Genomic DNA, 22,441 nt, shown 5'->3' on the forward strand with positions numbered 1-22,441 from the left:
ATTCCATAAACTAGTTCATACACATGAACCAAACAGCTGCAAGGCCGGTTTGTGTATTTACTGTCATGTTTGAAATGTTTGACAGATCCTAGAGATGCCCTACAAAGGCAAGGAGCTCAGCATGCTCATCTTCCTCCCCAATGACATGGAGGACAGTACAACAGGCCTGGAGAAGGTACAAACACAAACATTTGCACTTGGGCACAAAACAAAATCTACAAGATACACACAAAGGAATGACTGATTATGTGTCCACCCCCCAGCTGGAGAAGGAGCTGACCTATGAGAAGTTTGTGGAGTGGACTCGTCCAGACAGGATGTATGAAGTTGAGGTCCAGGTGGGTCTGCCTCGATTTAAGATGGAGGAGAAGTACGACATGAAGAAGGTCCTGGTCAGCATGGGCATGGTGGACGCCTTTGACATGAGAAAGAGTGACTTCTCTGGTATGACGTGTTCCTGGATCGTACAAGATACATTAAAGAGCAGGCAGCCAAAGCCTGAACTGGCTACTGAAGTTCTCCCAAATCAATGCTGTCTACACTCCCACCAGGTACTATATTTATGTGAAGTATCATCTGTCACTCTCCTTTAACAGGCATGTCTCCTGCCAATGACCTGGTGCTGTCTAAAGTCATCCATAAGGCTTTCGTGGAGGTCAACGAGGAGGGAACTGAGGCTGCTGCTGCCACCGTTGCTACCTGTGTTAATTGTTCCTACACACCTCCAGCCACCTTCATCGCAGACCACCCCTTCCTCTTCTTCATCCGACACAACCCTTCCATGAGCATCCTCTTTGCTGGCCGATACTGCTCCCCTGAGTGAGAGCGTCGTTGTTTAGAGCAGGTTTTCTCCAACAGAGGGAGGTTACAACACATATAATCTGCAATAGTGTAACGTTTTATTCTGCATCACTGGAAGAATGTTGAGAATAATCGCTCTACAGTTTCTTATCGCTAATCACACCCTGAGTTCCCGTCCAATGTTTCCAACACCAGGATTATGAGTAAAAACGATGGTGTTGGATCTTCTAAACCTGATCTCTCTCATTTGTGTCTCTTCTCATATAAATGATTGTGAATTTGTCCTGTGCCTTCCTGAACATTCAGCTCTAGCACTGTTTAGGCTAATCTCATCCTTTACTTTATGTCTGCAATGCACGTATGGTCCTGTTTGCTGCAGTCTTACTCTACTGTGGTTCATCTCTCCATATTGTCTAGTTTATCCTGCACCTTACATCCTTTTAATGAATGTAACTTTAAATTGTCCCTTTTTCACCCAGCAGCTCAGACATCAACTGTACCTTTTGGCTGCAATGTTCTCTGTACTTTATTTACATAACAAGCAATTTCATCATTTTATATTTTTGCTTGACCAAAAAAGGATGTGATGAAATCAAAATTCACAAGTGCTTGTGTTTTTGGTAGTTAACATAAAGTTCAGTTACATTTAACTGTACCTTTATGCGTGAAATAAAAATGGATTAAAAATAAGAAGAACTTACATGAAGGTTTGAACTGGTTTTGAGTCCAGGTCCTTTTGGTGTATCCCTGTGTTTTTAAATATGGAATAAAAGTGTGTGGTTTGCAAATATTGTATGTCACATTTAAAAAAAAGTTTTTACTGATATTTTCTCTGATGTAATTTTAAAAACAGTGGAGTTTATAATGTAGTTTAATCATGTAGAAGAGCTAATATCACACTGGATTTCACTGTAGAAGTGATTTTAGTTCTTCTTTACAACAAACTGTTTTCATCATGTATCACCTAAAGGCCTTTTTAATCTTTAAAACACTACATAAATTTCAGTCAGTAACTCTTTTCTGATTGAATGGTTGTACTTGTTCTATCCACAGCAGGTCAAGAACGATTGCAAAGATTTCTGCTGAAAAACACACAATTTGTCAGTTAGACTGTGATGTATGTGAACATTAAATTCAGGTATATGTTGAATTTTGAATTTTGAATTGACCACATTGGAGGATGAGGTGGAGAGACGGGCACTGAGCAGGATGGAGGCCATTCTGACAAACATGGATCATCCACTTCACATCTGCCTCAGTGAGCAACAAAACATCAGTGGACGGCTCCTATCCCTGCACTGCAGGACTGAAAGATTGAGGAAATCTTTCTTGCTGTCAATAATCAGGCTCTTCAATTCAAAATGAAACAGATAAGAACCCTGACAGTTGAATTTCTCTTTGGGGATCAATAAAGTGATTCTGATTCTGATGTATTCCTGCAGGTCTGTCATCAGGAGTTTTTGAACAATCTCTGTATTGTCAAGAATCTTCAGAACTGTATGTCAAAAAATGAAAACATTAGCACTACCTACCGTGATGGAAGAAGAAGTTTATTTTAAGGGAAAGTAATACTGCTTTGTAGTGGACTAAATATAGGGTGATATCAGCTAATATGGGCCACTTTTTGGTAAATCGCTTGAAGAACGAACAAAAAACAATGTATTCTATTAAAATGTGGTTTTATGGCTAGTAGTGGTTGTTTTCTTTTAATTTTGCATTGAAATTACCTCGTAAATAGGATTGTTTAGTTCCTACAGGTCTTGATACGTCAGCTGTGCCAATTTTTTTACACAAGCAAAGTTCAGGTAAAATGGGACGCTGATCCGGTAAGGTGGGCCAGTCCAACTGCAAAGGGATAGTCATCAATTTTTATTGTAAAAAAAACTGTCAATATGGCAACATACTGTGTAAGAACAATTTAAAAATGTCAGGACAATTCATTACATTGTAAATAATTAACTGATCTGCTCATGGCAAATGTATTGAATCCACATGGCACTGTGAACTTGGGTATAAAACAAATAATGATAAAAAAACAACAACAACTGCAACCTACTAGGCCTACAAATGGGATGAATGCAAACACTGAATCTCAATAATATCTAAATAGTGAAAATTTTAAAATGTGTGTGTGTGCTTGTGTAGGTACACAGGTCATGGCCTAGGCTACTTAAAGCACAAATTTAAATACAGTCCTGACAGGTGAAGCCGTCATCATCACAGATGCCCTTCTCTTCGCCACAGCTCTCATGGCACCAGATTGAACACTTTAGACACTTGATCCATTCCTCTGTTGCCTTTGGGTCGTCAGGGTCACCGTAGCGAGCCTTGCAGAAATTACACGGCTCGTTGTCATGTTGTGTTTTCCTGTTGACCTTTTTGTCCTTTTGTTTTTTTGATGACTTCGGTTTGGTTATATTCTTCTGGCCTTCCCCTTCCTCCTTGCTTCATCCTTCTCTCTTTTCCTCTCTGGTCCTTGTTCCTCCTCTCTTCATCTATCCTCAACTGTTCTCTCACTTTCTGTCTCCTCTGCTTGTCTCCTTTCTTCCTCCATCTCTCAGTCCCTCTCTCTTTTCCTCTCACTTGCTTCTTGTTTGCCATACTCACTGCAGATAAAGTCAGTGGATTGTTACTAAAAACACTGATCATCATTGCTTTTAGGCAGATGCATCCTTTTCACATAAATGCCTACTCCATTCCCTTCAAATGTGTGCATGTGTGACTGACAAAAAGGGTGGCCCATTTTAGCTGAAACCAGGGGGCCCAACTTACCTGAATAGGTTCAGTTAAATTGGGCCACTAACAAAAACGTCAATCTTTGAAAAAAAGGTCCAAATCCCAAACTTTAAGCATTATTTCTAGTAGGTGTCATCAAGACAAATATTATACATCTAAAATTTTATATATACACGTTTCTTTAATTGACTCATCATCCTTATAATTTTCATCAGAAATTCTTATGCCAGTGGTGACCTCCAGGGTCAGTGTAGTGTCAGGGGAGTTCTAAAGATCTCTGTTCCTGTGGATGACGAGCGGCTGGCTCCCCCCCACCCACCCCCAGGTGGCGGTCCCTTCACTCTCTGTACAGTAGAGCACTTGGTGTCCATTAGTGGGGTTTTTTTCTTTTTTTTTTTTGCTCACTCAGGGGGAGCAGAACCGACCAGCAAAGAGGATGCTCATAGTGCTGTTATGTCTGATGAAGAACAGGAAGGGGTGATCTGCAGTGAAACGTGGATAAAGACACTAAATTCACAGAGAAATGATTGAAGAAGCAGCAGCCTCAGTTCCTGCCTCATTCACCTCCACAAAAGCCTTGTGGGTGACTTTTGACAGCACCAACTCTTTGGTCTCAGACATTCTTGTCACAGAAAGAAAACAAAGACAAACATTTTAGGATCAAATAGTCACAACTGATTTTTAACAGTGAACCAGCAGATTTTCATCTTCCTGCTCTAGCTCTGGAATTAAAGACATTTACAATCCTGTTTATATTTATTTTATACAATAACATTAAATGAAAATAAAAGCTAATACAAAAACATACAAGGGTAGGTAATTAGCTCTATGACTCCCTGACATGCATAAATATAAATTTTTATAATGTTAAACAGGTCTGGAGATCCATTTTGTTAGTTAGAACTTGAATGGCTTGGAGGATAGCAGCGCTTGCAGCTTCCTCCTCTTTTTTGTCACTCATCCCTTTTATCTTTTTAGGATTTGGGCTTTTAATTGGCGTGTGGTTCAAATTTCTTCTGCCTTCTTTTGGGGTTCGGTCCACGTCGATATCCTCAATATCGCTGTCATCACACGCCTCGTGGAGGCTTTTCAGGTTATAGTCGTGGTCTGACATGTTAAAAAGTTCGTTGCGTAGCTCCAAAAAGGGTATATTAACACAACAGCTGGCAAAAATATCCTCAGTGAAGTAAAAGAACAGGACAGGGGGCTGGTGCACGACAGGTTAACAAGTTAAGGACAAAAAAATAACTTTTTTACAGAGCCTGCAAAAATGTGACTTCTCACTCCGCCATCTTGGACCTCCTCCCGGAAGCTGATGTGCTCAGGGACAAGGGCTGAATCCCAGGCTGAATCCCAAACCGCCCCCTACACACTATCCCTACACACTACCCCTCCGTTTGCGCATTCCCGCGGAGGGTCCTCCATATTAAGGGCCGTCCCAAACCGCGTAGTGCGGAGGGGGAGTGGACTGTTCAGCCCTTAAATAGCGAGTCTGCATCGATGCTCACTCCGGACAACTTTTTCAGGAAGTGCAACGTCGAAATGGAGGAGGAAACAAACATATTGATGTGAGTTCCACATGCGTTCTTTATTTCTCCCACGCCTTTTTCACACTGACAGAACATCACAAAGAGTGGTGTAAAAAGATAAAACAAAAGAAACAAATCTTCTTCTCTGCTGACGTTTGATTAAATTGTGCACCCCCTGACACCTTAAAATTTGAACACAACTGACAGAATTCATTTATTCATTTGTTGGATTTGAAATGCCAGATAATAGGATTGGAAAAAATGTGAGTGAAAAAAAGTGGGATGCTTTCGTCTTCTGGAAGCAGCAGCGATCCTTGTTAGTTGCAACCTGTGCCACAGCGCTACAGCCATGCACAGTAGGCGTCTTTGTGTTACCATGGCGATGATGTCTTCCGTTTTCCGGTGAGGCAACAGGGCGTCCCATTCCTGACGATCGTATTTATACCCTCACCCTTCAATAATAGGTGCCCTCCACAGCTGCGAGTGTGACTTCTTTTGGAGTGAAACTCGGTAGTGGAGAGGGAGTGTGTAGGGGGCGGTTTGGGATTCAGCCCATATTTCGTTTCATTGGTGGGCGGGGCTTCAGAGTCCACCTGTGCACAATAAAGCTCCTGCCCATCACAATAAAGCTCTTGCGCTGGCAGGCATCGACAGACTGACTTTCATTGTATTGCCCATAAACATAATAAAGGGTAGACGCCGCATCGACCGCTACTGCCTATTGGGGCTGACGAGCGGTGGGGCCGCCATCTTGGTCCGGTCATCCGCTCCACTCAGCGCTGTTTGACAGCGCATTTAATCCATCTTAACTCTGAATATTAAACTGATTTTCACGCGTTTTTTATTTTTATTTTTTTTGCTGCAAACGTCATACATGTAGCTATGATAGGGGACAAATGGTTCGCCGTATTTTAATATTCATAGCGGGAATAATAGATAATAATAATAATAGGCAATAGAATATTCTGATATTAAGCTCGACTGTAGACAGGTATTTTGCAAACACTGTAAACACACACACACATTAATATATGTTAGAGAAGCAGATAATGGCAGTAAAGTCAATTATTTTAATAATTTGAAGAGACAATATATGATTACGCTATATATACATATATAAACAAAATACTGACTAATGAACACATATTTCTAATGCTAACGAGGTCTGCTCTGGCACGGATTATTAGCGTGACACATGTAGGTTTTAAAATAAATCCTGTCCAAGACACAGAGCTGTAGCTCCGTTTCAGTGTGAGGTATGTTTCTCTGTGTGACTGTGTCTGACTTCCTCTGATAAATGGTTGCATTTATATAGCGCTTTACATGATGATATGTCACATTTACCCATTCACACACATGGGAGCTGCCATGCAAGGTGCTATCCACAACCCATCAGGAGCAATTAGGGATTAGGTGTCTTGCTCAGGGACACCTCGACATGAGCTCGACGGGCCGAGGATCGAACCGGCAACCTTCCAGTAACAAGACGGCCACTCTACCCACTGAGCCATGCCGCCCCCATGATAAAACGCTCCTGTTTGCTGGGAGCTGCAGCCATAGACATATATTTATCTACCGATTTTCAAAGCTCCATTATCTGCTTCTCTAACATACATTAGTGTGTGTGTGTTTACAGTGTTTGCAAAATACCTGTCTACAGTCGAGCTTAATATCAGAATATTTAATTACCTATTATTATTATCTATTATTCCCGATATGAATATTAAAATACGCCGAACCATTTGTCCTGTATCATAGCTACATGTATGACGTTTGCAGAAAAAAATAAAAATAAAAAACGTGTGAAAATCAGTTTAATATTCAGAGTTAAGATGGATTAAATGCGCTGTCAAACAGCGCTGAGTGGAGCGGATGACCGGACCAAGACGGGGCCCGTATTTCTCGCTGCGCAGCACCCCGAGCGGCGTCTACCCTTTATTATGTGTATGGTATTGCCTGCCCCCACTGCACTTCCCCTAACTCTAAATCAAAGCAAGTCGTGTACACAGTAATGACAGTCATAACCAGTGGTGTAGTCTAGTTTTTTCTAGTGGGTATACTCCAACCTCATAAACCAAAGCCAGGTCAGGTTCTCATATATGTGCGCGTGCACTCACACAGCAGCAGCTCCTTTATTTCAAACTACCAATTAGATACTTATAGACATTACAGCGTCAGCAGCTCCTCCTCCTGCCATCAGGTAGAGCTGATATTTCCTCTTCATCAGGCTCCCTTTCCTAAACGTTAACCTTAGCTCCAGCTGTAGTGTTCCCTAAAGCGACAGACAAGCAACAGGCTTATTAAAACACTGAAATAGTTTCATTTAGCTTTGCTTTCTTTTTCTTATTTTTTCTCCACTGACTGATGTTGGGTCATTAGAAGTTGTAGACTCATGTCCCTCTTCTTCTAAGCCAGGGGTATTCAGCTAAAATTCAGAGAGGTCCAGTCAGCAAAGGTCCAGAACATCATAATGTCTAACTTGAGTTACTGTGATATATGCTGATGTAACCTGGTAGTTTTATTAGAGTCTGCCTGTAATCAAAAGCTGACCGTCAAATAAATTCAGTACGGTTCAAAAACATTTTGACATTTATTAATAAATAACTTATATGTAACAGTATATCTTAGAATAAAGTGCAGAACTTAAAAAAGCATGACTGAACAACCTGAATCAACTTCTATACATCTTTTACAATAATTAAATCTCATAAATGTAAACATGTGAACACTTTTACATTTTTGTCTGTCTCATATCACTCCCCTAATATCTCTGCAGCTTAATGGGAGAACTGAGCTGCTGCTTGTTTGAGCCGTTCTCAAAACATATTTTGATTATGTTCATAGTTGAGAAAGCTGCCTTACAGCTGTTTGCTGAGCCAAACATGGTCAGCATGTGACCACAGTCTGTCCTCTAGAGATGTATAAGGCACAAAAGATACGACTCTCAGAGCCGATGCTTTGTAGTGAATCTGAAGAGCCGACTCCTAACGTATTTAATGGAGTATGGAGTTTAACACTGTCCGAGCAGAAAACATGTTACTGGATCCTAGATTAAAGAAGTTTGCCTTCAGTGACAACAGAGCTGTTGATGAGAAACTTCAGAGAATAAGAGCAGCAGTCTGACACCTCCACCATTAGAGGACCAAGTGGAGGAGGAACCTCAAACTTCTGCTGTGTGGAGCCTCTTTGATGGAAGAGCTACAGGAGATGATTCAGGAGAAATCCTACAGCTGATGTGGGAATGGAGAATCATATCTAGAGGAAGCCCTCATCCAACCAGCAGACAACCCACTGAGCTGGAGCAGGACAAGGCCTCAGTCTGCCCCACCTGGTGAAGGTGATGGAGGAGAGACAACTTCTTCCATCTGAGAGAATCTTCTCAGAAACACGGCAGATATTCACTGAAAGAGGAAATGTATCAGCCCATCCAAGCTCAGCCATCTGATTTTTCTGAATGTCAGCCTGCTCTGAGGACATTTATACTGTTTGAATACTGAGTCTGGTTCTGTTTCTGTTCTGGTTCTGTGGGTTCATGTGCAGAGTTTTGTTCATTTGTTTTTTTGTGTGCAAAAAAGTTTGGTTGAAATAATAAACAAAAGCAAGAATACCTGTTTTTGTGACACAGCAAATATACAAAATGAGTCAATTATAAGGCTTCTCATAAAAACACTGAATGAAAAGGAGTTTGTCAAAATACAAATGATTCATATTTGCCAGGTTAGGCAAAAACATGAGGCTACAAAGAATAATAAATTAGGAGCCGTTTGGGAGCCGAAAGACCCGGCTTTTCTTTGGAAGCAGTGCCAAAAGCTCTCTGGAAAGAGCCGAACTCCCATCATTACTGTCCTCTCTGTCCCTCATCTTTTTTTCTTTTTTTTTATTTAGAACAGTATACACAAACAAACAAGGCACATATAATCATCATCATTAACGAACTTCAATCACAGATCGAGCAATCAGAGTAATTCCAAATAGAAAAGAAAAGGAGGGAGAGAGAAGGAAGAAGAAAAGAGAAAGAGATAGATAAAAAAAATAAAATTTGTGAAGGGACTTTTAAATTAAATCAAATTTATCTAATAAAGAAAACAAGTGAAGGGCTTTCCTATTTTCAATTAATTTTAAAGATTTACAAAAAAGTAAGAACTCATTCTTCCAGTGAGTAAAACAGGGTCTAGATTTAAAGTACCTGCATTTGTGAATAAAGAATTTCCCTAAAAGCAATAAAACATTCAGCATAAATTCTTGATTCTTGTCATCTTTAAACACACCAAACATAATAGAATCTTCTGTCAGGGGGAAAAGAATGTTTTTTGAGAATAACCAGCTCCTTAAGTCACACCAAAAGGGATGTACCACACTGCAGTGAAAAAAAACATGGTTCAAATTTTCAACATCCACATCACAAAACACACAGTTATTTACATCCAAATTAAATCTTAGTCTTAGGAATTCATTTGTAGGGTAGATTTCATTCAAAAGTTTGAACTGAACTTCTTTGGCCTTGGGAGGTAATGGAAGTGAGATATAATTTTTCCTTATGTTTTTAATTTTCTCCACCTTAAATCGTTTCAAAATATATGATCTTTTGATTGGATTTGGATAGAATTCATTTAACAACAGTCTTCTAATAGCTTTGTTATTACATGCACGATCACAAAACTCAATCCCCCCAATGCACAATTGTCTCAATCTTTGGGAGACTTCAGAATTTCGTATATCTTCTTTTACCATTGTTCTCAAAGAGATGGGTATTGCACTTATTACTTTTGTGTATTCCTTGAAACTACATTGTATTTGGTATTTTTTGCAAAAGTCTTCATGTAATAACGGGTTCCCATTTTCATCTAACAGGTGAGCAACAGCCCAGACTCCTTTTGAATTCCATTCCACCCTACAAACTGACTTCCTGTTCAGCAATATATATCGGTTATTCCAGATTGGTGTATTGTGAGGAGTAAAATTGTGGCAGTATATTAATTTCCAATAGAGAAGAACTTGTTGATGAAAATCAGAAAGTTTGACCGGTAACGATCTACATTCAAAGTCACATCGCAACAGAAAGTCTATTCCCCCCACCTTCTTGAAAATCATGTTAGGAACAGTGAACCAAAGAGAATCCCTGTTTGTGAGAAAAGATTTTAGCCATTTTAATTTTAAGACGCCATTCATAATGTCAAAATCTATCGCGTTTATACCCCCATCTTCATACACTTTGACCATATCATTTTTCCTTATGTATTGACATCTGTTTCTCCATATAAATTTAAAGTTTAAAGTATTTATCATTTTGATCATTTTCTTCGAAATTGGTAAAGAGAAGGTAGGGTAGATGACTCTAGACAGACTATCCATTTTTGTTAATAACACCCTTCCAAAAATGGAAACATCTCTTTGAAGCCATCTATTTAACATAGATTTACATTTGTCCGCCGTATCACAGATATTTAGTTTTTCAGTCAACATTTTGTCCTTGGAGATAATAATTCCTAGGTATTTGACTTTCTTTTTCACTTCTATATTACACACAGATTGTAATTGGCAATCATGTAACGTTAGAATCTCACATTTTCTCAAATTGAGTTGTAAACCAGAGGCCTTTGAAAAAAAGTCAATAGATTGCAGAGCCAGTGAAACTTGATCAACCTTCTCCAGAAATAAAGTTGTGTCATCTGCTAGCTGACTTATCACAATTTCTTTCTCCAATACCTTCAACCCCCTAACCCTACTGGTTTTAATTAAAATAGATAACATTTCAGCAACCATTATGAATAATGGTGAGCTCCCACAACCCTGTCGAATGCCTCTCTTAATGTCAAACCTGGGAGATGTACCATGACCTAAACTTACCGAGCTATTAATCCCATTATACAGTATTCCAATAACATCTATAAATTTATTACCAAAGCCAAAATGCTCTAAAGTTTTTAAAATAAAGGAATGTTCCACGGAATCAAAAGCTTTGTAAAAGTCTAAAAACAAAATGAATCCCTTTTCATGAACAACATGACTATAGTCGAGCAAATCCCATATAAGTCTAATATTATTGTGAATTGATCGGCCTTTTAAAAAACCAGATTGAGTCTCGCTAATTATTTCAGATATACCTACTTTAAGCCGAGCAGCAATAGCCCCTGAAAAAATTTTGTAGTCTATATTTAGCAGCGTGATTGGTCTAAGATTGTCCAATATCCTTTTGTCTTTGCCAGGTGATCAAACCTTGTTTCATAGTAGGCATCAGCTCTTTTTTCTCTATACATTCCTTGAGTGCATCAAACAACAAAATTCTGATTTCCTTCCAAAAGTATCAATAAAAATTTGTTGTGAGTCCATCTGACCCTGGGGATTTGTTTAAAGCCATCTTGGGAATAACAACATCTAACTCTTCAATTCTTAAATCTGACTCACATAACGCTTTAAAGGACACTTCAATATGAGGGATAGAGTTCTTAATCTTGTCAAAAAAAACATCAGCATCCTCTAAGGAATAATGTGAGGAATAGAGATCAGAGTAAAAGGCGAAAACTTCCTTTTCTATACTCTTAATATCTTTGTTTTCCACTCCATTGATAATCAGACTTGAGATAGAGTTTCTCGTTTGTCTACTTTTTTCCTAATTACTAAAATAAGAAGAGTTCTTTTCTCCTGCCTCAATCCATTTTGCCCTCGACCTGATAAACGCACCCTGAGCCCTGTCAAGATAAAGATCATCCAATTTAGTTTGCAATTCTATTAACTTCATCTTTTCCTCAGGACTCAAGGCTGGTCTATTACAAATCAGAGTTATATCCCTAAGTATTCTACATTCATTGCCCCTTTTCTTCTTATTAAGTTCTTTGCCAAATTGAATAGAAAATTGTCTAATTTTAAATTTAGTAAACTCCCATTTGCCTATTTTACTTTCAAGTGAGTCACTATTGCCATTTTCCTTTATTAATTCTCTCATTTTGGTACAATACTCTTCATTAAGCAACATCCTGGCATTAAATTTCCAGTATCCCTTTTTTCTAATTTCCTTTCTGGTGGATTCTAAGATCAAATCTATGAAACAATGATCTGACAAGGGGGCTTTTGAGATTTTAGATTGTGAAACATTAGTCATAACACTATCACTTCCTAACCAATAATCAATCCTGGATTTGCAATCTCCATTAGGTTTAAACCATGAGTAACTTTTAACATCTGGGTGGAGTCTTCTCCAAACATCCGTGAACAATGACATTTTCCTGAGATTTCTCGAACCTTGGAGGCATCCTATCCACCCACTCATTTGGGGACAAGTTCCAGTCACCTCCCACCTAAACATATTCAGTAGGATATAAAGCCTTAAAATCAGAAATGACCTCAGTTACGTTTTGTAAAAGTTTACGATTTTGACAATCATTGTTGAAACCATAAATATTCGTTAAAACAAAAAACAGACTTTCCACTTTTAGCACCACCGTTAACCAATGACCCTCTCCATCTGCTTTATGTGTAACAATCTCTCCTGGGAATCTGTTGAATGCAATAGCCACACCTCCTGACCTATTAGAACCATGGCTGAATAAAATCCTGTCACCCCATTGATTAATCCAAAAGGAAGTGTCCTCCTCTTTAGAATGAGTCTCCTGTGAAAGTAAGCAATTAGACTTTTGCCCTTTACAAAACAAAAAAAGTGCTTTCCTCTTCACAATGTCCTTGAGGCCCCTCACATTTAATGAACCAAAAGAAAGTTTAACATTTTCCATGAACCTAAAGAAGAAAAGGAGAAGAAAGATAGAAAGGAAAAAAGTGCAACTACTACCTTAACACAACCTCCTCAGATAGTAAGCGAACCTAAATTCAACAGTGTTTAACGTCCCTTCATAAAAGTTTCCACTATGTTATCAATAAAGTTATTTCTTTTTTACTTGTTGTCGATTCGGCGTCCTTCAATGAAACCATGTGGCCCCCGGAAGAAAGCCACCTTCCCCTCTTTTCTCGCCTGTTCAATTTGTGGCCAAAGGCGTCTCCTCTCCTCCCAGTCCTCCCGTGGCAACACCTCCGCAAAGCGGATCTTTTTCTCCTTGCATACCTGAGAGTTCTTGGTCCGGCGCCAGATTTCATCTTTCATCCATCTCCTTGTAAATAGCACGATGACATGCCTGACTTTGTTATCCATCTTCCTTCCAACTCTATAGACAACATCAACTGCTTCCTCCATCTTCGTCTCCAAGTCTGGGGCAATTTTCCGGAGGATTTCAACAACTTGCACTCGGATATCTTCACCTTCTCTCTCCTCCAGGCCCTTAATGCGGAGAGACCACCTCATTCTGTACCGTTCTTGTTCTTTCACTCTTTCCTTTAACTCACAGTTGTCTCTTCCCAGCTGGGCATTTTGCTTTTCCAGTTCCTGAACTTTCTTCTTGCACTCGTTCAGCTCCTCAGCATTAAACTGGACTGCTTTGGCTAAGCTAGCTAACATCACGCTGCTTTGTCTTGTTTGATCCCTTAATAGTGTTGTGACGTTCACGAACGAGCTGGTTCTTTTGAACGGCTCGTTAACATGAACGATGGGAACCGAGTCGCAGCTGGGAACCGTTCTTTTTTTTCCCCCCAGTTACATGGGGAGGAGCGCAGCCCAGCTGCGCGGTGCTTATTAGATATGCAAATAGCGTCACGCCATGTTGTACATGCTGCCTTCACGTGAGTGCGCCAGTAAAAAAAACAACAACACAGAAACAGTGAACGCCCCCTGCCTTGGAGAGCAGCAGCAGCAGGGAGCGGTCTAAATGAGGAGGAGAGTCCATGGGCGTAACGGACACAGGGTACGCGTGGGACATGTCCCCCGCACTTTCCACATCTGTCCCCTGTGTCCCCCGCACTTTTTTCAGCCATTACAACAGCTAAACCCGTTATTAGCATCCAGTAACGTGTTTTCCCGAGCCGTCTTTGAATGCACCATGAGCGCATGCTAACGCAGGTGTTCCACAGGAGACGTGCTGCTGTGCTGAGCAGTGCTGAACGTGCATCTGGAGTAATGTTTAGCAAACCAGCCAGAGCCAGCAAGAAGCAAAAAACTTTACAGTTTTTTCCAAACAAACCGTGTAAGTTGTGTGACCTTGTTGGATGCAAACAATGTTAGACTTGTTAGCTAAATGATGACAAGGTAAAACGTGGCAATATATCAATATGTTAAGCTAGTTAACAATAATTTAAATGTGGTTGCCTCTGTTACATTACTGCTAATTAGTTTATTCTTGGAATAAACCCAGTCCTCTTTCATTTCTGGGCAGAAGATGTGCTCACAATTGCTCTCCATGTATTTAAGTCTTTTGGTCCCAAAAGAGGAGAGTCAGGGAGGAGAAAAAAGAATAGGCTATCTATGGTATAAAAGTGGTTAAATTTACAGCTATTTTTACTGCTTCTCTTTCAAATTCTATCTCAGAATTTTGATTTTCAGATTTTTTTGACGATTATTTCCATAACAAAGAGCAGAGTCAGGCAGGAGATGGACCAGAGGCGGCGGCCAGCAGTAATGTTGACCATGCAGGGTCTGCAGAGGTGAAAAAAAATATATATATCTATGGGTTAAAGTGATTTTGAGGTTAAATTCTACTGCAATTTTTACTCTTCCTAATGCTATTTCAGAATTTTTCTTACCACATTTTTTTAAGTTTATTGCCATAGCAGAAAGAGCAGAGTCAGGGAGGAGATGGATCAGAGGCCAGCAGCAGGGACAAGGATGTAGGGTCTTTACAGGTAAGGAGAGATTATAACTTCCTGAAAATAAGATATCTATTGCAGGGAGAAACCAGGCAGTACTGATCATTTCATGTTCAGTGTTTGGCACCTTTGGCTACTCGTCCAATAGATGTTCAAGGGACATTGTTGTCAACTTAACTAGAATTTGGCCACTAAAACTTTAGATTTTATAGTTTAAAGAATGAGCCTAGTTGGTCCCCTGGTATTGTACTGTGGCTGTTAGGGATTATGTGGTTCTTTGGCCACTAAGGACGGTGCAATTAAATGTAAAAGAATGATAAATCTCTCTGAAAAATTTGTCCCCCACACTTCTGAGATGGTGGTTACGCCCATGGGAGAGTCAGTCCGTCGTCGTTGACAAAATGAGCCAATTAAGGAAACGAAGCAGCATTTGGATGCACTTTTCTCTCGTGGCAGACAGTAAGGGTAAATGCAGTATTTGTCAAAAAAATATTTCTAAGTCAGGCTCCACAAATAATTTGCACAGACACCTGAAAACTCAACATTCAACAGTAAAAGTGGCAGACTTTAAAATCTAATCCACACGTGTCAAATAAGGTTATAATCAATATTTCAGAATAATTCAAACTCATATTGGTGGGATATCTAAATTCATTCCTCCCAGTGATTATTTCCAAGATTAAATGAGTTAAGGCCAGACTGGCTTTTTAAAATTTAATAAATATAAAAATGAGCCAAATGAGCCAGTTTTTTGAACGGCTCTTTGAAAGGAACGGCTCACCAAGATCCAGCTCCCCTCAAAGAGCCATAAATCCCATCTCTATCCCTTAAATCCCCGAGCTGCGCATCAACTCGACTTTCAAGTCTCTGTATTGCTTCCAGTATGGCATTGTTAGAAACTTCATTATGCTCCTCACCAGATTTCGCCTTTTTCTCTGCAGGATTCTTCACTGGTGTTACTGGGCCCGAGACACAGCCGCGATCTCGCTTATTTAACGTCGTAGTCTCCATGGCATAGTCGTGCTCCACTAACCCGCGGTCGTCTTTACGATCACCGTTCGGTGAGGATTTCAAACCTTTGTTGTCCATCACAAGTTTGGCCGGCTTAATAACCCTCTTGTCTTGCATTTCGTCAATTCAGAGTGGATTGTTAACCTGTTTTAATTTAACTTTGGGACTTGTTTGCAGGAGCTACAATTAGACACTGCTGCTCAATCCGCCATCTTCTGCCGATCCCCTGACAGGGACCTCACAGTGCAGGTCTGCAAGGAAGGGTCCTGAGAGTGGAGGTCTGCAGCCAGACCCCTCTCATTTTACCGGTGCAGCTTTCCAGTGTTTAATATTTGGTCTATCAGCTCAGAAACGCACAGACCAATTATGTACGAGTTCAGGCATCCCACGTGACGCTACTCAGCCAATGACGTCGCTGAATCGCATCGCAGCTCTGCCTTCAAAAAGCAGCTGAGAGATGAGCGACAGAGAGGACAGTAATGATGGGAGTTCGGCTCTTTTTTAGAGAGCTTTTGGCACGGCTTCCAAAGAAAAGCCGGTTCTTTCGGCTCCCAAACGGCTCCTAATTTATTATTCTTTGTAGCCTCATGTTTTTGCCTAACCTGGCAAATATGAATCATTTGTATTTTGACAAACTCCTTTTCATTCAGTGTTTTTATGAGAAGCCTTATAATTGACTCATTTTGTATATTTGCTCTGTTACAAAAACAGGTATTCTTGCTTTTGTTTATTATTTCAACCAAACTTTTTTGCACAAAAAATAAATGAACAAAACTCTGCACATGAACCCACAGAACCAGAACAGAAACAGAACCAGACTCAGTATTCAAACAGTATAAATGTCCTCAGAGCAGGCTGACATTTAGAAAAATCAGATGGCTGAGCTTGGATGGGCTGATACATTTCCTCTTTCAGTGAATATCTGCCGTGTTTCTGAGAAGATTCTCTCAGATGGAAGAAGTTGTCTCTCCTCCATCACCTTCACCAGGTGGGGCAGACTGAGGCCTTGTCCTGCTCCAGCTCAGTGGGTTGTCTGCTGGTTGGATGAGGGCTTCCTCTAGATATGATTCTCCATTCCCACATCAGCTGTAGGATTTCTCCTGAATCATCTCCTGTAGCTCTTCCATCAAAGAGGCTCCACACAGCAGAAGTTTGAGGTTCCTCCTCCACTTGGTCCTCTAATGGTGGAGGTGTCAGACTGCTGCTCTTATTCTCTGAAGTTTCTCATCAACAGCTCTGTTGTCACTGAAGGCAAACTTCTTTAATCTAGGATCCAGTAACATGTTTTCTGCTCGGACAGTGTTAAACTCCATACTCCATTAAATACGTTAGGAGTCGGCTCTTCAGATTCACTACAAAGCATCGGCTCTGAGAGTCGTATCTTTTGTGCCTTATACATCTCTAGAGGACAGACTGTGGTCACATGCTGACCATGTTTGGCTCAGCAAACAGCTGTAAGGCAGCTTTCTCAACTATGAACATAATCAAAATATGTTTTGAGAACGGCTCAAACAAGCAGCAGCTCAGTTCTCCCATTAAGATGCAGAGATATTAGGGGAGTGATATGAGACAGACAAAAATGTAAAAGTGTTCACATGTTTACATTTATGAGATTTAATTATTGTAAAAGATGTATAGAAGTTGATTCAGGTTGTTCAGTCATGCTTTTTTAAGTTCTGCACTTTATTCTAAGATATACAGTTACATAAAAGTTATTTATTAATAAATGTCAAAATGTTTTTGAACCGTACTGAATTTATTTGACAGTCAGTTTTTGATTACAGGCAGACTCTAATAAAACTACCAGGTTACATCAGCATATATCACAGTAACTCAAGTTAGACATTATGATGTTCTGGACCTTTGCTGACTGGACCTCTCTGAATTTTAGCTGAATACCCCTGGCTTAGAAGAAGAGGGACATGAGTCTACAACTTCTAATGACCCAACATCAGTCAGTGGAGAAAAAATAAGAAAAAGAAAGCAAAGCTAAATGAAACTATTTCAGTGTTTTAATAAGCCTGTTGCTTGTCCTGTGAATACTGCCGCTTTAGGGAACACTACAGCTGGAGCTAAGGTTAACGTTTAGGAAAGGGAGCCTGATGAAGAGGAAACATCAGCTCTACCTGATGGCAGGAGGAGGAGCTGCTGACGCTATAATGTCTATAAGTATCTAATTGGTAGTTTGAAATAAAGGAGCTGCTGCTGTGTGTGTGTGTGTGTGTGTGTGTGTGTGTGTGTGTGTGTGTGTGTGTGTGTGTGTGTGTGTGTGTGTGTGTGTGTGTGTGTGTGTGTGTGTTTGTGTGTGTGCGCGCACGCGTGTGTGCGTGCGCGTGTACGCGTGGACGTGTGAGTGCACGCGCACATATATGAGAACCTGACCTGGCTTTGGTTTATGAGGTTGGAGTATACCCAGTAGAAAAAACTAGACTACACCACTGGTTATGACTGTCATTACTGTGTACACGACTTGCTTTGATTTAGAATTAGGGGAAGTGCAGTGGGGGCAGGCAATACAATGAAAGTCAGTTTGTCTGTGCCTGCAAGCACAAGAGCTTTATTGTGATGGGCAGGAGCTTTATTGTGCACCAGCAGGCTCCGAAGCCCCGCCCACCAATGAAACGGAATATGGAGTCATATTTTCATTTTGGGGGTGAAAACGAAAAAAACGAACTGTTTCCTGTTTTTTTGTTTTTTTTGTTCAAAACGAAAAAACGAACCGTTTCCTGTTTTCTTTGTTTTTTGCTCAAAACGAAAAACGGCTTGATTTTTTTGTTTCTGCTTGTGTCTTTTATTAACCTTGCCAGCAAGTTGATTTCTCGGGATATTTGTGAGTTCACAAATCTCTCAAGAAACCATCTTGCACCGCTCCCGTTTTCACTGTTTGTACAGAGCCAAGTTGGTTCGGGCCAATCACGCAGCAGTATTCGTGTGTGGGGCGGGATATTCGAGTGTGAAGACAACACCAAGCGCCAGTAGATCAAAACAAACATGGCAACGGAGGACAACGATCGTGTAGATGCTGCTATTAAGTCAGTTTTAGCTGAATCTCCTATCGCTTCTTTGAAGGAAGAACAACGAGAGGCGCTTTGCGCATTCCTGGATGATAAAGATGTTTGTGCTTTTTTACCTACGGGTTTTGGTAAGAGTTTAATCTACCAATTGGCTCCGCTCGTTGTGAAGATCCCGCGATTGGCTAAAAACAAACCTGTCAGAGACGGGACATACTGTTGCATTGTCCAATCTGTGCCTCTTTCCTCCGAACGGATTTACATGGAGCGGTCCCAGATTGATATTGTGGAGTACTATCAAGTACTACACAATTATTAATCTGGCTATTGCCAGGTTAGTCTTTTATAGCCAGGAAACAAACTGATAAAACGTACCTTGTCCGTACCTTGTCCCTCCGCTTAGGTTTTCTGGGTGTGTCGACTTATAAATAATAAAACCAGATGCTTCAAGCACAAGTTTTCCTGTAGTGGAAAGACTTCCAATCGCTCAAGGACCACAAGGAACTCTCCTGTCAGTAAGTAAACGGTGTGTCTCCTTCAGTTTGTGTGTGTTAGTATAGCTGATAATGGAGCACTGAGTAGTTTCTATGTACAAACGAAACTGTATTTCTAAAACCTTCCACAGTAAAGTCTGACAGCTGAACACTTTCTTGAAGGGGAATTAACAGAATTCCTCTTCTTAAAAGCGTATTTACACAATTTAGTCTTTTGGTATTTTTGACAAGGCTGCTGTCTGCTCCACTGCATTATCATCCACGTATGGTATGTATGTAAAATGTATTTAATCCTGTGTTTACTGGTAATAGCTGTAGTTATTCCTCTGTAGTCAGAATCTGCAGTTCAGTGTTGTTTCACTTTAAACGTGTTTTTACACATATCTTTAGCTGGACATAGTTAAACACTCATTTCATCTCTTTAACCAGTTGCTCTTTTTCAAAATGTGTCAGTACTTTAAGAGTGAAGACAAAAACAGCAAACATCCTTGCATGGATATACATACTTAGCCAGTAAAACTGATTCAGATTCTAACTCTGATTCTGACCAACATCAAGTTTTTAGATTAGATTCTTTTATTTGTCACTAACCTTTGTTTATTGTTTGTTGTTCTCTGGCAAAATAATTTCCTCTGTGATAAATAAAGTATATCTTATTTTAATTCTCATTCTGAAAAAACAACATCAAGTTTTTAGATTAGATTCTTTTATTTGTCACATATAGTACATGTAGTATGGTAGTGAAATGCAGCGACTGTCCACCAGGCTTTAGAAATAGAAAATGTTCAACTGATAAAAAAATATAAATAATACTAAAAATACGAGATAAACTATAATATACAAGAACAACCAGGTAAAATGGACATATTTATGGTTCGTAAACAGTGAGATCGTGGATGTTAAAAAGTGAAGATGTGCATTCACACAGAGAATGTGCAGTCTGTGTGATGTGTAATGTTGACATATTTACAGTTATGTGTTTGTGGTTCTTGTTTGTGAGCTGCTGACTGGAGGTTAGAGTTGACAGTCCTGATGCTCCTCCTGGTTTTTAAACATTAATTTCTTCTCAGTAAACTGTTGCTCTTTTTAGAAATGTGTGTTTTACTCAGCACTTAGAGAGCAAAGACTAAAACAGTCAGTATCCTTGCATGGATGTACATACTTAGCCAGTAAAACTGATTCAGATTCAGACACTTTACACACTGTGACACTTCACACAAACACTTTTAGAAACTTACATTTTGTACTTTGTATTCTTTGTTATTTCTATTTTACTACTAACCTCTGTGTAACTGTGTATTTTCCACTAACCTTTGTTTATTGTTTGTTGTTCTCTGGCAAAATAATTTCCTCTGTGATAAATAAAGTATATCTTATTTTAATTCTCATTCTGAAAAAACAACATCAAGTATCTTGAGTTTTGCCACTACATACCACCAGAGCAGCTTCATTTCTCCTTGACATTTATTCTGAAAATTTCTGGAATTCCACTGGAGGGAAGAAACATATTATACCAGAAGATATTCCTCATTTGCCATTTTGATGATGGTGGTAAAGAGTGCTGCCCAACTCATCGGTCCAAAATCTGCCATAGATGCTCACTTGGGTTGAGATCTACTGACTGTACATGATTCACATCATTGTCATCAAAGTGACCCTTCATGCTCTGTGGAACCCCAATCAGAGTAGAAGTGCTTCATAACAGGATAAAGACGATGATTCGCAACAACTTTGGATCAATTTGCAGTGATGCTTCCCTTTAAATAAACAAGTGAACCCAAATCCTGGTGGTAAAATTCTCCCCACAGTTCACCAGAGCCACCAAATCCTTTCAGTGTTGGAATGAATGGATTCCTTTCATTTGTTGCCCATTTCTATATTCACAGAAGATCAAAGAAACTGATCAAACTAGAGAACAAAATATCTACGTTTGTAATTCAACAACTAATGCTCTGTGCTTTCTTTGTTCCAGAAACAATGGCATCTCCAAGCCCCCTAGCTCAGGCCAACACCAAATTCTCTCTGGCTTTGTTAAAGAACCTCGGCGATAATGACAAGACAGCAAACCTCTTCTACTCCCCCTTCAGCATCTCTTCTGCCCTGGCTATGGTGATGCTGGGGGCGAGGGGCAACACAGAAGCGCAGATGTCAGAGGTACAGCGCACCTTCACCTACACAACAACTGTCTTTGGTCGAAGTAACAAATGAACATTGATAGCACTACAGGTGGGTGCACCTGGATCAGTCTGGTTTTGAGGCAGAGTGTGTCTTCTGAGTTTACCTTTACAATTACTCAACATCACTTGAAGACAAACAACACTTAACAGTAAAGCTCCATGATGGGAAGGCTTTGAATTTGATATGAATGGAAGCTACAGAGGAGTTCTGAAGGTGTGAAGCCTCCATTCTGTATGAATCACCAGTTTTGTCTTCCGCTGTCAGCAAAAATGACAAAGATCTGTTATGATCCTGCTCCAGTTCCTGCCCTTCTTCCTCCTTTTTCCTTCTTTTCCCCATTTCTGCTCATCTGTGTGTGTCTTGACTTGTTTTTCTTTGGCTCCCTCTGTCTGTCATCTCTCCCTCCTGTCATTCTCCCAGTCACTCACCCTCTTGCATTGCCAGCTGATTACCCAAATGACTATCAGCTGCAGTGATTGCTGAACTCACCTCACCTGTCGACAAACTCTCTATTTAAACCCCACTCATTGCCTAATTCACATGTTGCTACAGCTTCTGTCCCCCACAAGACTTACTACCTCTGGATTGCTTCTGTTGATGGACTTGTCTGCTTTCCCCCCTTTGTGGATTCCCGTCTCTTGGACTCAGTTGTGCTCCTGTCAGTTTTTGGGTTTTCCCTGTTGTAGTTTCCCCTGGTTGTGAGTACCCTTTCTGAGCTTAGTTCTTAGTTTCATGATCTTCCTTTTGAATTCGTAGTGCTTTACAGTGTTTGTAGTTGTAGCTTGGTTTGTTTTGATTTTCCCCAGTGCAGCCCTCCCTTTATGTGTTGTTTTAGTTTTCTGCTTTAATAAACCCCTTTTCTGATCACACCAGTTAGGCTGTCTCTTTGTGTCTGCGCCTGGGTTCTCCAACCCCCACCGTAACAGATCTGTTCTTTTTAGAGTCCTGCAAAGATTTATGAGAGCCAGTTGTGTGTTGTGTTACTATGGGAACATGA

At 40.1% G+C, this 22,441-nt stretch overlaps 1 protein-coding gene and 1 long non-coding RNA gene across 19 annotated transcripts in view; one reads left to right on the forward strand and one right to left on the reverse strand.

Moving 5' to 3' along the window:
* The window catches only part of LOC127531400 (leukocyte elastase inhibitor-like), a 203,738-nt gene that overhangs the window by 130,859 nt on the left and 50,438 nt on the right, over positions 1 to 22,441 (forward strand). For 3 of the 18 annotated variants that reach the window (XM_051940680.1, XM_051940688.1, XM_051940698.1), the window contains exon 2: positions 21,239 to 21,420. The exons of 6 other annotated variants lie outside the window; for them this stretch is intronic. In XM_051940680.1, the coding sequence (XP_051796640.1) occupies positions 21,244 to 21,420 (177 nt within the window). In that variant the 5' untranslated portion in view covers positions 21,239 to 21,243. Of the gene's footprint in view, positions 1 to 1,508; positions 1,826 to 19,151; positions 19,299 to 21,238; positions 21,421 to 22,441 lie in introns of those variants that run through there. 9 more of the 18 variants (XM_051940691.1, XM_051940700.1, XR_007938506.1 and 6 more) reach the window with 9 other exon arrangements.
* The window catches only part of LOC127531402 (uncharacterized), an 82,076-nt gene that overhangs the window by 29,468 nt on the left and 30,167 nt on the right, over positions 1 to 22,441 (reverse strand). Inside the window, exon 2 of the long non-coding RNA XR_007938508.1 lies at positions 1,302 to 1,457. This is a non-coding gene — a long non-coding RNA (uncharacterized LOC127531402). The remainder of the gene's footprint in view (positions 1 to 1,301; positions 1,458 to 22,441) is intronic.

The sequence above is a fragment of the Acanthochromis polyacanthus genome, chromosome 20 (assembly GCF_021347895.1).
Source record: "Acanthochromis polyacanthus isolate Apoly-LR-REF ecotype Palm Island chromosome 20, KAUST_Apoly_ChrSc, whole genome shotgun sequence".
In the NCBI taxonomy this organism is placed as follows: Eukaryota; Metazoa; Chordata; class Actinopteri; family Pomacentridae; genus Acanthochromis; species Acanthochromis polyacanthus.